Below are 13961 nucleotides of genomic sequence, written 5' to 3' on the forward strand. Positions count from 1 at the left end.
TGAACTTATTTTATTACTGTTGTTTAACTTATTTTATTATCTATAAAGCCTAACTTGTTGAAGGAAATGAAGGGAAGAGAAAGGAAATATAATTGACAACGTTTAATTTTCTCTTTCCTCCCAAATTCTTCCCGCTTTGGAAGGAAAAGAAACAGAAATTTGACAGCTTTCTTCTCATTTCCCTTCCTTTCCCATCAAATTCCATATAATTTGTCAAACCAAACATCGGAACGTAATGGAAGTTACTTTGCACCTATTTGTCGATACAATACATTAGAGGTGTGATGGAAGAGAAACATGTGACATTTATTCATAGACTGACGAACTAGAAAACAGTTCGTGTTACATCAATATCCACAAGTAATTATTTGTTACGCGTCCACAAATCTCTGTTAACCAAATCATTCCACAAGGAGTAGCAAATAAGGAAGAAGTATCTTCTTCCTTTCATAGGCTAGGATTGCTTCATCTTTAATCTTAAGTGGCTAAAGTGTAGGGTTCACAACTATCATGAACACAGGCCAAGACATCTTTGTAATCCCTAGAGATTGTGAACGAATCGTAAACTTTACCATCACTGCTTTTTACATATTCAAACTCCAGACTTGAATGATTGTATGCTGTTAGCTTAACATATCCAAAATCCTGGTCTCTGTATATACTCCAAGCAGTTTTTATGGGACTGAACTCATTTAAGTGGGATCCGCCGCCACCAGCAACAACATGAATGGTACCATTCACCACACCTGAGTAGTGAGAGCTCCCCTCTTTCACACATTGGTTCTGCACCCAACAAAATATCATTAAGGGTGCGTTCTATTCACCTGATTTTCACTTTTTTTTTTTGAACCTTATCTTATATGAACTTATTAGAACTTATCAAAACTTATTTTAGTTATAAATTGTACTTGTTTCTACCCTTATTTTTTCTGAACTTATCTTATCTGGATTTATCTGAACTTATTTTCCTGAAATAAGCGGAAATAAGGTGCAAAGAAAGTTACCTGGTAAACAGGGCATGTTCTCTCATAATTATGAACATGGCCCCAAAATGCAAGATCAACTTTGTACTTCTGCCATAACTTTTGTAGGTCATCTCTCCCCATTGGCTCATCAAATGATCCTTCCATACCAAACCATTTATTCGAGGAATAACCAAGGGGCCGATGACCAGCAAAGATTAACCAAGGCTGTTTATGTCTATTAGCAGATGCAAGGCATTCTTCAAGGAATTTGTATTGTTCACTACCTGCCCTCCAATCATGCTCTGTATCTGCTATGCAGAAATGGAACATTCCATAGTCTGTTGAGTACCTGCGCTTAATTTCATGACATACTTAGAAATACTGAAATTCAACATTGATGATTTGTTAAATGCCAAATCTAATAATTTGCATACCAAAACTTAGCTCGGTTTTTGGCAGGAACATAGAATGTTGTTTCAGCAGGGACACCACATTCGCCACCAGAGTCATTACTTATATAGAAAGATCCTGAATCTGGTACATCACGCTCATGATTTCCACTGGACAGTATCAATATATCATCATTAAGGCAATATCAAACAATAGAATCTTCAAAAAAAACTTAATATGCAGTATATATGATCAACCTCGTATCAAAAGTTTTAAAATTTATGGAACACAAACCTTGCAACCATGAATGGTTTAACTGATGCAATGGGCTCAACTTGTGCAGTAAATTGGTCCCATTGTGAGATATATCCATTAGCATATGGTAAATCTCCTATAAGGAAAACTGCATCAATGTTGTCAATATCTTTAACGAGTTGGTCAGTAGTATTCAGTGCTCCTGGTTGATAATCAGCATACTCATTTGATCCATCTCGTTCTCCCTTTAATTACAATTATTACAAAAAAAAAATGTCATCTTGCTGCTATGCCTATATGTCCTAGTATGAATTAAACCTTGATATTTTTCAGGCAAATTTGTCAAAAAAGACCTCGAGTATTAAAAACTTTTAGTATCAGGAAGTGTCATACCTTCCCCATGTCCCCAAATATTACAACACGTTGTAGTGAACTTTCTCCCGGAACTGGGGGTGATTTAAACTTGTATTTCTTGCTCCAGACATATGAACCATTTGGTAACTTATGACCCAACCTATAAGAGTACCTGGACAATAACAAATGATGACAATTCATTAATAAGCCTAAACTTTGATTATGACTAGTACTGCGAATTATTTTTGAATCATACATTGTGTTTGGCCATAGTTCTTTCATATAGCTAGTGTGTATAAATCCAGGATCCCTCCAACCAACTGTTCGTGCAGGTGAAGCTTCACAATAACAAAACAACTCCATTAGTTTAGTAAGTCAATGATGAAGATTCTGAATTAGCTAGGTATCTTTACATGATAAGACCATGAAATCTTTTTGAGTGAAACAAACTACCACATATACAATCTGCAGAAATGATATTAGAAGAGGAAGATCAACAAAGCATACCACACATTTGGTTACGAGTATATGTAAAAGTTGCTGCAGGTGATTGAATGGTAGCTCCATCCACAGCCCCCCACTCAACAAAAGGAACAGATTCACCTATGTTGTAACCACTTGTCCATGTCACTGTCATCTGTACAATCACAAAGTGCAGCAACACGATATCAGAATACTGAATATCCGTTTTCAGCATTCTAACTGCTAGATTTTTCTCCCATAGACACATTTTTAAGCACATGAGAAACATAGATACAAGGCAGAAACTTACCACATCCCAAGTTTCTCCCATAGCAAGTCGAGGATAAAGGGGTGCTTTTGGGTTTGGAAAAACAGATATAGGGTTTGAAACTGCCACCAGCTTTGGCTACATTCACCAAACAAAGGAAACATAAGTAGCATTTATAGTATAATTGATTAGAAATAATGAAAGAGTGAATCTTCTTCTGGTTCATTGATAAACTCACATTAGACAAGCCTCCAGTAAACAATGCAAAGGAAAAATCTGCTCTTTGATTAATCAACTCGAACTTCAATTCAGCTTTTCCATTTTTGAGATAATTTGAATTCGAGTAGTTTGCATATTTGTACTGAATGTCATCAAAACTCAAACAATATTATTACCCACTAGTGCTACTGTTTGAAGTTCAATCTTAAACTTAAGTTTATTATTACCTTTATAGGAGCAGTGCATATAACTGGGTCCTCAACTCTCCAATTACCAACTTCTTTACAGTCTGTAGATGCACTGAGAAAACAAAATAAGTGTAAGAATATATACATCCTACTTCAACTATGAAAGGAAAGAATATAAACTCCTTTGAATGTTTAGAGAAGTATGGCATGAAACTCAGAATCCGACTACTCTGCTAGTTAAGATTTGTTAAAAACCATTTCTTTTTTCCTTAATAATAATGTCTATCAAATTCATTTCAGGAAATATAAGTTCGAGTAAGTTCCGATATGTGACTGTCAGTCTGTCACTCGTCTCAACTCGCAAAGCAGCTACTTGGCTGCAGCCTGTAAACAAAGAGGATGAGTACCTCGGGTGATGTCAGTCTCAAAATAAATTTGACACATCAATGGATTGAAGTTCTGGACCAAGGAATGTTATACCAAGGGTTTGACAAAGATAGCAACAGTCAAGTGCAGAGAATCCTGTATGGAAACATGCTTTTGGTAGCTAGGACAAGAAGGGGTAGGTGATTTGTGCCTTTGTCTAGGACATTCCTAAATGAATCGACGTCTGTGTGCAGTAGCAGATAGTCTAGTGGAGGAAGTAGCGATCGTAAATTAGTGGACTAAGGTACCCTTTTGAGAGTACTGCTCAAGTTGTGATCACATCTTTTCAAGGTTCAAATCAGCAGGATGGCCAAATGCAGTTGTTGGTTTTATATCTTTAGCTATAAATCTTGTCTCCTAAAAAGTATTTTCTTATTTCATACTATATCCAAAAACCAACCACTTTATTTGTTTGAAAGGGAAATTTATCTTACATTATTGGTCCTATAAACTTTTCCAACAATGATAATGTGGTCTATTTTAACTCAAACAAACAAAGCTTGTATTTTAGTCAGTGCCTTGAGCTTTGAGGTGCAGCACTTTGGTGCTCTCCTCATATGGAGTGGTCTCCAGTGGCATAGATCCAGCTTCAAGGCACACTCCCCCTCAATTAAATAGAGAGTTGTAAGTTTGAATCACCTTAGTCTAATAAAACTGTGAAAATGTTATTTTATTAAGAAAAAAAGACAGGAATTAAGCTGCATACTTGAACTTTGCAGGGGAGAAGACTCCGACCCAATCATCAGACGATGGATTGTCAGACATCAGAGTAACTGTTACCGGGCGGACATAGTCATTTGACTCATTTCCCTGTTAAAAAATTTCAATTAAGCACCACAAGAAAATGGAATGATCAAATACAAACTGACTAGTAGTACACATTCTCGGTAAATCAAGTTTGTAGCTTAGAAATCTTTAACACCGCAAACTTGAACATATAACACGATTTTCTTTGATATCTCTTCATAACACAAACTTAACGTGTAGCCAAAAGTACTACTACTCATGTCAAAAAAAAGAAAAAAAAAGATCGAATTAAACAGAAGTAGCATGCTTAAGTTATTTTCAAACAAAGTTCGTTTGAAGTTTAAACTCTGCTTACAGCTTACCTGTATGTCTTGAATCATTGACCTACTTGTACCAAGTATAGTAGAGTCTTCATTTTCCTGTAAAATTTTTAAATTAACACCAAGTATATAACCGCAGAAGAATACAAATGGCATTTTATACAAGGAAATTTACATACCTCAATATGAAAACTCATTACAAATATTATTTAGCAAATACTATACCAAGTATTAGACTTTAGTCCACAACATCATATTTCCTTGCTTCAAAAAAATAATGTACTACAGCCTGATGCAATGAGACTGAAAATGTCACCTCATTTCTCAATAAAAGTCCCCCCTCATTGTCCACTATTTTTCTTTTTTGGTTTTATTACGAGGAATTCCCACCGCCTTCGGCGAGTGAACTAATCTCCTGTGGAAGTTGCATGGGTACCTCGATGGCCAGCAACTCTCCTGTTTGAGGGGTTTTTTCCATACACAAGGCTCAAACCCGATACCTTGGTTAAGAAGCAAGAGACCCTTACTACTCACGTCAATCTCACTTGGTTCTCATTGTCCACTATTTTATCATGCACGTAACCATTCTAAACCACTAGGCCAAGATCTCATTGGTATTTCACCCCTATCTTACTAAGCTGTATAAATGTCTCGAATAAAAAGTTGCAAATAAAAATAACACAAACATCATCTAGCCCATAAATTACATGAGTTTGAAATGCAGCAGTACATTACCTCGGTAGGCAGCAGAATGGTCGAAACACGAACGGAAGCCTTGTTGTGAATGGCAAATTTAGTACTGAGAATATTAATCTGGGAGAGTGGTTGCACACCATCACCATGACCATGACCATTCCCATTTTTGTGACGATGTCCCAAAGTATTGGTACTCCAATTTAAGATTAAAATTGTTTGCAGAAAAAGAAATAACAAAACTTGATATTTGTTCCTCATGTTTTGCGTAATTTTGGTCATTCTATTTGGATATGGGAATGTCTATTTGTACTCTGTTTAAGGTACAATTAATCTTATAAAATGATTGAAATTAGTATGATTCTTAATAATTTACTTGCGTGATTTCTTATGAAAATTGACATTTAGCGACTTTATTAATTCAATTATTTGATTAATATTTTAATAGTTATACCTCGTACGAGAAGAACAATTCCATATGGGGGTGGGTTAGTGGGTGTGTAATCTTTGTCCTTTGATGGTTACGGCTAATGCATGATACACGATTCATGTTAAAATAATAGCATGGTGATTCCTTGACACAAAGTAAATTACAAATGATAAAGCTGTTTTATTAAATTTTGTTTTGAGAGGATGATTAGTTGTTAAAAAATGAAGTCGTCCGTGCCTCGCGGGCAGGTTGAAACAATACTACGATTACTTTGTGCAAGTCATGGGTGATTGGGTGAGTTAGTACACTAGTCTTACTTGATCTTAATGCAGACAATTTCGCGGTACTAATACAAAATAGGAAAAAAGTTACCTTTTCTTTGTCAATGAAGCTTGATTTCTGGCCATTTACTCCTTTCTAAGGCTTCAAGGACTTGTAATGATCATCCTTTGTATAGTAGTAATTAGCAAGTGTTGAAGCATGTACTCGAAATTGTCCCCGCCTCAATTCCCGTGCAGCATCCGATGATAATCACCACCCCGTCACTGCAACTTGTACAGTTCTTGAATATCTTCCATGCGCCACCCATTTTATTATCACTAGATTTCCTTCAAAAATGCCCCTATGCAAAACATTTAAGTTATGCGTTATTTAATTGAGAATATATATATAGCTAGATTTTCAAAAGCAATTGTATGCGCATCCTAAATTATTACTCTCTAGTTATTAATCAGTACTCATTATAAAATACAAAATTCTTACAAAATGCTTACAAATTCATTCTTGTAATTAAAATTTCCCCAAGTTTCTAATAGGAAACTGCTCACAGCATACATCAAATATTACAAAAATAACATATAGCAGTGTTCCTCGTGAAAGGGAATTTGCGGTACACATATAAGCTAAGCCTAAACAAGTGCAACTATTGTACAGGCTTTACAACATGAGCTCCTCGTCAACAAGGCCGAGGCATTTGGGAGTCCCTGGAGTTAGTTAGGTTGGTTAACTTTGTCATAGTTGAAGCCAGATATTTCTGCTAGCTCTTCAAGCGTCTTTTCTCCACTGATTACCTACAAAAAGAGTGCGTATAAGCTGTGTTCATGATTATAAGTGGCTGCCTAAGATGCAAAGCTCACGTCAGAGAAATGCTAGGTCGAGTAGCCATGATTTTGCAATAACAGTGTACAAGACAAGAAATGTCCACGGCATTTTTCACAGTCATCTATTTTGCGTAGTCATATACATGAACGCTACAATTGCCTACTTATAGGTGATATGAAAGTCGACTAAAAAGAAATTGCTGATTTGAAAGCTTAAATAAAGCTACGAAATCCCACCCCTCCTCTACCCCCAAACTCCTACACCCAAATACCAGCATAGGGAGCCCACTTCATGCAGATAAACTCATAAAAGAATACATGAAAGGTAGAGCAAATTAACTACATATTTTTTTTTTTATGGTGAAATCAGCTGCAAGCACATTAGGCTCACCTCGCCGTTAATTAGCCATGTGGGGAATCCTTCAATTCCAACATCACTACAAGCCGAAACCATCTTGATTCCTTTCTTAACACCATCAGGGAAGCATTCCACATAATCTAACAGCTGCATTGCCTCACGCCCAAACATCTATACACAAACACGGAAAATCATATCCAGCTTAACAAATGAGCTGCTTACCAAACTGTAGAAAATCCATTCAACATTATGATACAACGTCATGAATCTTAACAACACTTCAAAATAGCGACGCTGACAGGAGTTCAATTTATAGTCAGATGAGCCATAACAGTTTCAAGAAAAGTACATTCTTTTCGCTCCATATTCCATAAAACTAGCAAAACTCATTCAAGTAGAATGCCATCAAAGAAAAAATGACTAGTGATTCACTACTCCAACTTTTGTACAAATTAGACATGCAAGAGGTGCCTTTGCTTATCATAGAACAAAATTCAGTTCCACACCCTTTCTGACCTCTGCTAAGATTATTGATTCATCCAACATCTGGAGTTCTGGACGATCTTGTGTGGAATTAAAAGAAATCACATAACTAAATATAAATAACCATGGAACTCAGAAGAAAATAACTTAAATGGCTATCGATGTGTCAGATTCTTCCATGTCAGACTCTTAACATGTGTGTACCTGAATCCAAGTAACATGGCTACTGCTGAATTTGTTGTTTTTCATGAGAGCAACTCATTCTAATGATAAAAATGAAGTAGGGCAACAGAGTTCTTGCATATGAGGTAATAAGCAAGAGTACAAGAGGAAAAGGATAGAAAACAACAGCAAATGGTAGAATCCACAATGTAGAAGCTGTATCTTTAGAATGGTGGTGAATTTTCTCTACAAGTTTCTAGAGCTAACAACTAAGAGCTTTGTGATTTCTCTTGCTTAAGCATTACTGCTTTTGAGGAAAACACTTAGGAGAGTTCAAATCAGATATTCGATCCAAAATTTTGTATATCTCAATAAACCGCCAAACCAGATTGGTTAAAACTTAAAACTGGCTCTGAATCCGATCTGGAAAAAGAATCTGATCTTTGGGAAATTTAGGTATCCAATTCTTATCATCTACATATAATATTCAAAACAAGAGGAGATTTAGTTTCTTGGCTTCCAGCAGTCTTGCAGGATCCCCAAGGGAAGATGGTGTGATTACATACAGCTGTTGACTTGCGGTGGAGGCACTGTTACCTGGTTCGCTAGTATGAGATTGGGTACGGGTTCGCAATTCGCTACCTAATTTGCTAAATTAGACCAAAATTATACCATTTTGATGCTATAATTCGCTTTTTCGGTTCGCGGTTCGTGGGCTGATTGGAGGATTAGGTAACACTGGGTGGAGGTAATGTGAGGTCTCAGGTGTGGGTTAGACGTTGGCCGGTGGTGGAGGTGCTGGTAATTACAGTGGAAATTTTAGGTTGGAAAACTAGGACCTTAAATCAATTTTAGGCTGGCAAGTCAACACCGGAAATACCAACTTACCAAGTCAATGCTCGAAATCAAACTTAAGGTAGTCAACAACCTAGAAGTGATGTAAGGTCCTAGTTTGCAAACTTTTTTTCAAAAGGAACTTTCTCACAAAAGTAGTACCAGAAAAGGTCCTTTCTAACAAATTTTCCTAATTTTTATATAAGTAAAGCTTTAGAGTAGATGCTAACATACTTAATAGGCAATGACTGGTACCGTCTCTAGGATTTCTCGATTCACAAAAATCAATACTGGAGCCCGGGAGTGAGAGAAATAGTGAATGAGTTCATGACAGAGAGCAGAAAGGGAGAAGAGACATATAAGGAAGAGAGATTGTGTCAAAGAACAAGAGAAAATAAACACATTTTTAAAAAGCTTTTCAAGAAAAAAAGTATTGCTGATGTTTTGGACGTCCGAAATTAGTAAGAAAAAGTGCAATCTGAATCTGATTCAATATATCCGAGACTTGGAAACACAAATTGGAAGTCAGATATTAAACCAGATCGACAGGATCAGATTCTTTTAGAACAAGACATCCTAACAGTAAAGGTCATGGGATGGATGGAGTTAATTCAGCTTTCTGGTGTGGATAGTTTGGAACGTGAATTTATGTTCTGGTGCATGATTTCCTCAAAAGTTAAAATATGATCAAAGTGATTCTTCCACCTGGATTATAGATCTGATATCCAATGCAGATACAACTGTTTCTAAACCAACATCTGGACAACTTCAGCTGATGGAAGATATACTTGACCATCTTCGCCTCTTTGGAGTGCTTTAATGAAGAACATATCTTCAAATTTAACGCAGATGTTATGACATCATGACCACAGAAGATTAGGCAGATGAGAAAATGATGTTAAACTAGAACAAGCAAGAAGCACATTGAAAGATTCTAGAAGTAACAACACCCACCCCTCCCCCCATCCAAACACTTCTGAGGGTCATACACCACCCAACATGGATCCTATCAGAGATCAGGGCATTGGAGGTCCAGGTACTATACTGCCTCTTACCAGTAGAGAGTAGTCTTGAGAGTTGAGACTAGAAGAGAGATTGTATGTAAATATATCTGACAAGGAGGATATCAATTTACCAAAACACAAGCAAGTAAAAGAAGAACACGGACCAGGCATATGCATCCATACCACAGACATACTTTAACCAAAACGGCAGAAAATCTTCTAAATGAAGAAAAAAAAAATCTGTCACATTTAAATAACATAAGTTAACCAATCAAATTGAAAACTTTAGAAACGTACACGACACATGCACAAAAAAAATGATGCAGAATCATCATGAGGCAAGTTTGCTATCTCATTCCACCCGTCCCTTCCCCAAATAAGTTAGTTGTTAGTGGTTACCTCCTTTTGTTCTTGGCAGTGTGAACACCAAAAAGCCCCATACATTTTTGCCCCAGTAGATTTGAGATGTTTTGCAAGAGAAATTGCAAAAGGGCTTGATGCTGAAATAATCTCCGTTGTATAATAAGTTAAATCCATGGCTTCTGATCTGTTCAGTGAAAATGTAAAACACAACTTCAAATAGTGACTCATCAACAGCATCACATCATAACAACAACCTCCAACGTTTAGAGTCAAGGAGCAATTTGAAGCATCTAATCAGTCAAGGTTATAAACACTAGTGTACTTGTGAACATATTATCTTCAATAAGGGAAGAAAAATATATAACAGCTAAGCACTACCGTAGGCAACTATTCTCTCCCTCGGTGCACATTATCACCCATCACTCGAGAACATTTTTCTTCTACAGCCACTTGTCCCGTAGTCAGGCCGTAGATGCTTCCTCGACATTTTGAAGCCTGCAATTCTTTGCCAAATACCCAAATTTTTGACACTTAAAACATTTTCGCTTTTCCTTATGCCAATAATTTTTTTCACCATGACCAACCATCTGATAGTGGTTGCATTTGGGGGGTTTTCTTTTCCCTTTACAGGAAGAAGACTTACCAATAAGGTTCTTTCAACTCTTTCTCTAGCTTCTTCCTCCCTCACTGATCTCCTTTGGTCTACAGCATTAAGAGCATTAAATAACTCTTTGGGGGTTATTTTGGATAGATCTTTGGAATCTTCAAGTGAGGAAATTTTGGACTCGTATTTTTCGGGAACACTCACTAAAACCTTATCAACCACTCTCTCATTGGAAAATAATTCACCAAGCAATCTAATTTGATTAACAATGGTCATAAGTTTACTCACATATTCCTTAATGGTTTCACTTTTCTTCATCCTTTGCATCTCAAATTCTCGTTTGAGATTCAAAACTTGCATCAACTTTGTTTGAGCATTGCCCTCAAACTCTTCCTTCAGCATGTCTCATGCCTCCTTTGGTGACTCAAAAGTCAAGACATTTTGTGAAATGACCAATTTAAAGTTAGTGTTTCAAAGTAAATAGTTACTTAGTTTCATTATTTTAAGTCACTAAATCAATGTTGTTATTTACTGGGTCAGATTAGTCAACCTTAGTAGTAGTAGTGGGCTACAATTATGGGCACTATCAACCACTATCCCACGTAATTAGGTAGTGCTAGCTTGCTTTGTTTTGTAAGTTATTTTGTAGGCTATAAAAGGCATTGTTTTCTCCTGGTTTAATCGAATGAGAATGCAATTATCTTTTTATCAACGCTTCATTTGTAGTTTGCATTTTTATCTCCAATAGAAGTCGGTTGTATTTGTTTAGTTGAGTTTGTGGGTTATTAGTGGAATATCATGTAGGTCGGTATCAATTTGGTTGCAAGTTTTAGCTAAGTTTTAGTTAGTCATCTGTAATGCACTTGTCTATATAAAGGATTGAAGCGATAGAAATATCGTTTTTGTTCTTCTTCTTTCCCCTCTCATCTCTACTTTCAATAGTATCTTAAATGAAACACTTTCAAAAATCAGCAAAAGGATTGGAACAGAGCATAGCTCATTGACATATTCAAGAAAAAGATCGCAAACAGCCATGGGAAGAGCGTATTGACATGACCCTAGATGATAGGACATAGTAAATTGTTCAAACACTAATAATTGTAAGGCATACTTAACATTTTGGAGAACTAAATTCATCCACTTGTATATACATACATCCTTACACAAAGATGTCACTGGAAACTGGAAACATGATGTAGATTCAGCATGTTTCCAGTTAAACCTTTATGTAGAGATGTATATAGATCCAGCCCATATAAATAACAAATGTTTCCTGGTTATGTGTAGCTGGATATGTATTACATATCTTAGGTGGGCAATAAAAATCCCTTTCCCGACTTGCTCCCGAACAAAATAAATGCATGAAAAAATCATCTTCAAACATGTAAAGATCCCTGAGATCTCAGGTCTTAACCAAAATACCATGCAATTGAATCACCTTGGCAAGATTGGCGGTAAGGCACTGTATGAGGTGCTTAAAATTCCAAGCACAATAGCAGCTGTACACAAGGGTAAAGTGACAACTTTTGTAGCTCTTGCAGTCCGAAATCCTGTAATACAAAGACATAAATGAAGAATGAAAAACTATGGTAGTGCTTTACTATTTTTTATATAAATAAATTACTCACAACTTCACAAGAGGGTAAGTACCTTTAAAATGATGAAAAATAAGCTAAATGACAACGTAGCAGATGCCAAGCAATATGAACACGAAGCTCCTTCAAGTCTAGTCGCCAGGATGTATAAAAAGTAAGCACTTGCAACTGCCATGGAAGCCGAGACAGGAAGCAAAAGTAGACGCCATCACTTTGATTGATTTTGAGAGGCATATTCCATCCTCCTAACTTCAAACCTAGGAGAAGGATAACTCCATAGGCAGTCATGCCGATTAGTGGAAGAGGGACACCTGGCAAATGCAAAAGGAGGATCATTGAATCTTCTTTCAAACAAACACCTGCAGTAATGTTAAAATTTGATGTTCAGGTCAAAAATAGATTCTGCATCACAAAAAACCCAAGTATAAATTTGATATAACTTACAACTGCAATAATATAAATTTTCAACTTTTACGCCATTGGATTCATATTTTTAAAAAAAAATTAAAAAAAATTAAACTAAGATGAATTAATGATATATTTTCATACACTATACTTAATAGATTCAATAAAATAAAGTACATGTACTTCTATTTTTTTATCACCCACCTAAAGTGGTAAAGAGTTTAAAAATTAAAATCCTATTATACATGTAAGTGTCACGTACTCTTATGTAGTTATACTCCCTCCGATCCCACATTACTTGTTACACTTTCCTTTTCGTCACATTACTTGTTACACTTCTAAATAAGGAATGACCCTACAATTATTATATTGTCTCTCTCCTCCCACTAAAAAAAGTTTGGTCCCCACACCCTCTCTCATTCAATTAAAAAAATACCCCACTAACTCCTACCCGTCTACATTTTCAATAAAATAACATTTGATAACCAAGCAACCACTGATCACCTAAAACTTTGTGCAAAGGTAAGTGTAACTAGTAATGTGGGACAGAGGGAGTAATAGTTATGTAGTACCTCTAAATCATTAAACTACAAAGATTCATAAAACTCAAATACCCAAACGGAATAAATTACCCTGTTGCTAAACTGATGTGGTATTCATCACTCACAAGAAAGACAGGTTATAGTGCACGTGGTTTGACAAGTTCTATATTAAAGGTAGACCTTTAGATTCTATCACTTTCCCTATATGTCTCGGTCTTTGAAGAAAATTATAGGTTGTTGTAAACTGATTGTTGCTGCTGGTGGATGGGTTCTGAAAAATGGTGAGTACTCATACAGAAGCTTTACAAACTCATGGGGGGGGCATCATCAGAGTATACCTTGGAGGAGGGTTCTCTGTGGGAATAAAGCTTCTCCTGCAGATTTATTCCCACAATCTCTCTTATGCATGCATGTGACATGGATCCATCTTTCCACAAGCAGTCAGTTTTATAACAATGTACCAGAAATATATTTGCTAAGGGAGCCAATTTACATTTCACATTATCCTCAGTGCCTAAGCCTCCTTCTGGCAGACTACATCCCCAGCATACTTACCACCCCATAAGAAGGCTCTTCAAGAGACACAATATTGTTTCATCACAGTCTTGGGGATAACAAAAATGGCCATCAAATAAGCAAGAATATATATGACAACATCAACTGCAATCCACCCAAACAAGAGAGGTGCCTTGATTAGTTGACCCCCAACTTCTAACTCAGACAGTCATCATGCCAACCAACGCATCCCAATCATCAACATAGTCCTTTACTCCGTAGCAGACAAGGTTATTCCA

At 36.4% G+C, this 13961-nt stretch overlaps 1 protein-coding gene and 1 pseudogene across 1 annotated transcript; both read right to left on the reverse strand.

Moving 5' to 3' along the window:
• Window positions 1-285: 285 nt before the first annotated feature.
• Window positions 286-5936, reverse strand: LOC130460775 (nucleotide pyrophosphatase/phosphodiesterase-like). The gene is made up of 13 exons (XM_056828319.1): window positions 5330-5936; window positions 4637-4693; window positions 4234-4337; window positions 3141-3213; window positions 2933-3055; window positions 2737-2832; window positions 2472-2601; window positions 2221-2302; window positions 2004-2136; window positions 1650-1855; window positions 1400-1525; window positions 1005-1314; window positions 286-783 (listed from the first exon to the last, which is right to left on the reverse strand). Exons 1-13 carry the CDS (start codon window positions 5567-5569, stop codon window positions 478-480), a joined length of 1986 nt encoding a protein of 661 aa, XP_056684297.1. The 5' UTR covers window positions 5570-5936; the 3' UTR covers window positions 286-477.
• Window positions 5937-6440: 504 nt separating this feature from the next.
• The window catches only part of LOC130461346 (thiol-disulfide oxidoreductase LTO1-like), a 7981-nt pseudogene continuing 460 nt past the window's right edge, over window positions 6441-13961 (reverse strand).

This window comes from Spinacia oleracea, chromosome 5, assembly GCF_020520425.1.
Source record: "Spinacia oleracea cultivar Varoflay chromosome 5, BTI_SOV_V1, whole genome shotgun sequence".
Classification (NCBI taxonomy): Eukaryota; Viridiplantae; Streptophyta; class Magnoliopsida; order Caryophyllales; family Amaranthaceae; genus Spinacia; species Spinacia oleracea.

Bases quoted from the DNA above. Each gene is read 5' to 3' on its own strand.
- LOC130460775 (XM_056828319.1), bottom strand. From the start codon at position 5,569: ATGACCAAAATTACGCAAAACATGAGGAACAAATATCAAGTTTTGTTA. The intron at 4,338-4,636 runs GTAAGCTGTAAG...ATTTTTTAACAG, and splicing joins CAATGATTCAAGACATACAG to GGAAATGAGTCAAATGACTA. The intron at 3,214-4,233 runs GTATGCAGCTTA...TTGTTTTCTCAG, and splicing joins TTCTCCCCTGCAAAGTTCAA to TGCATCTACAGACTGTAAAG.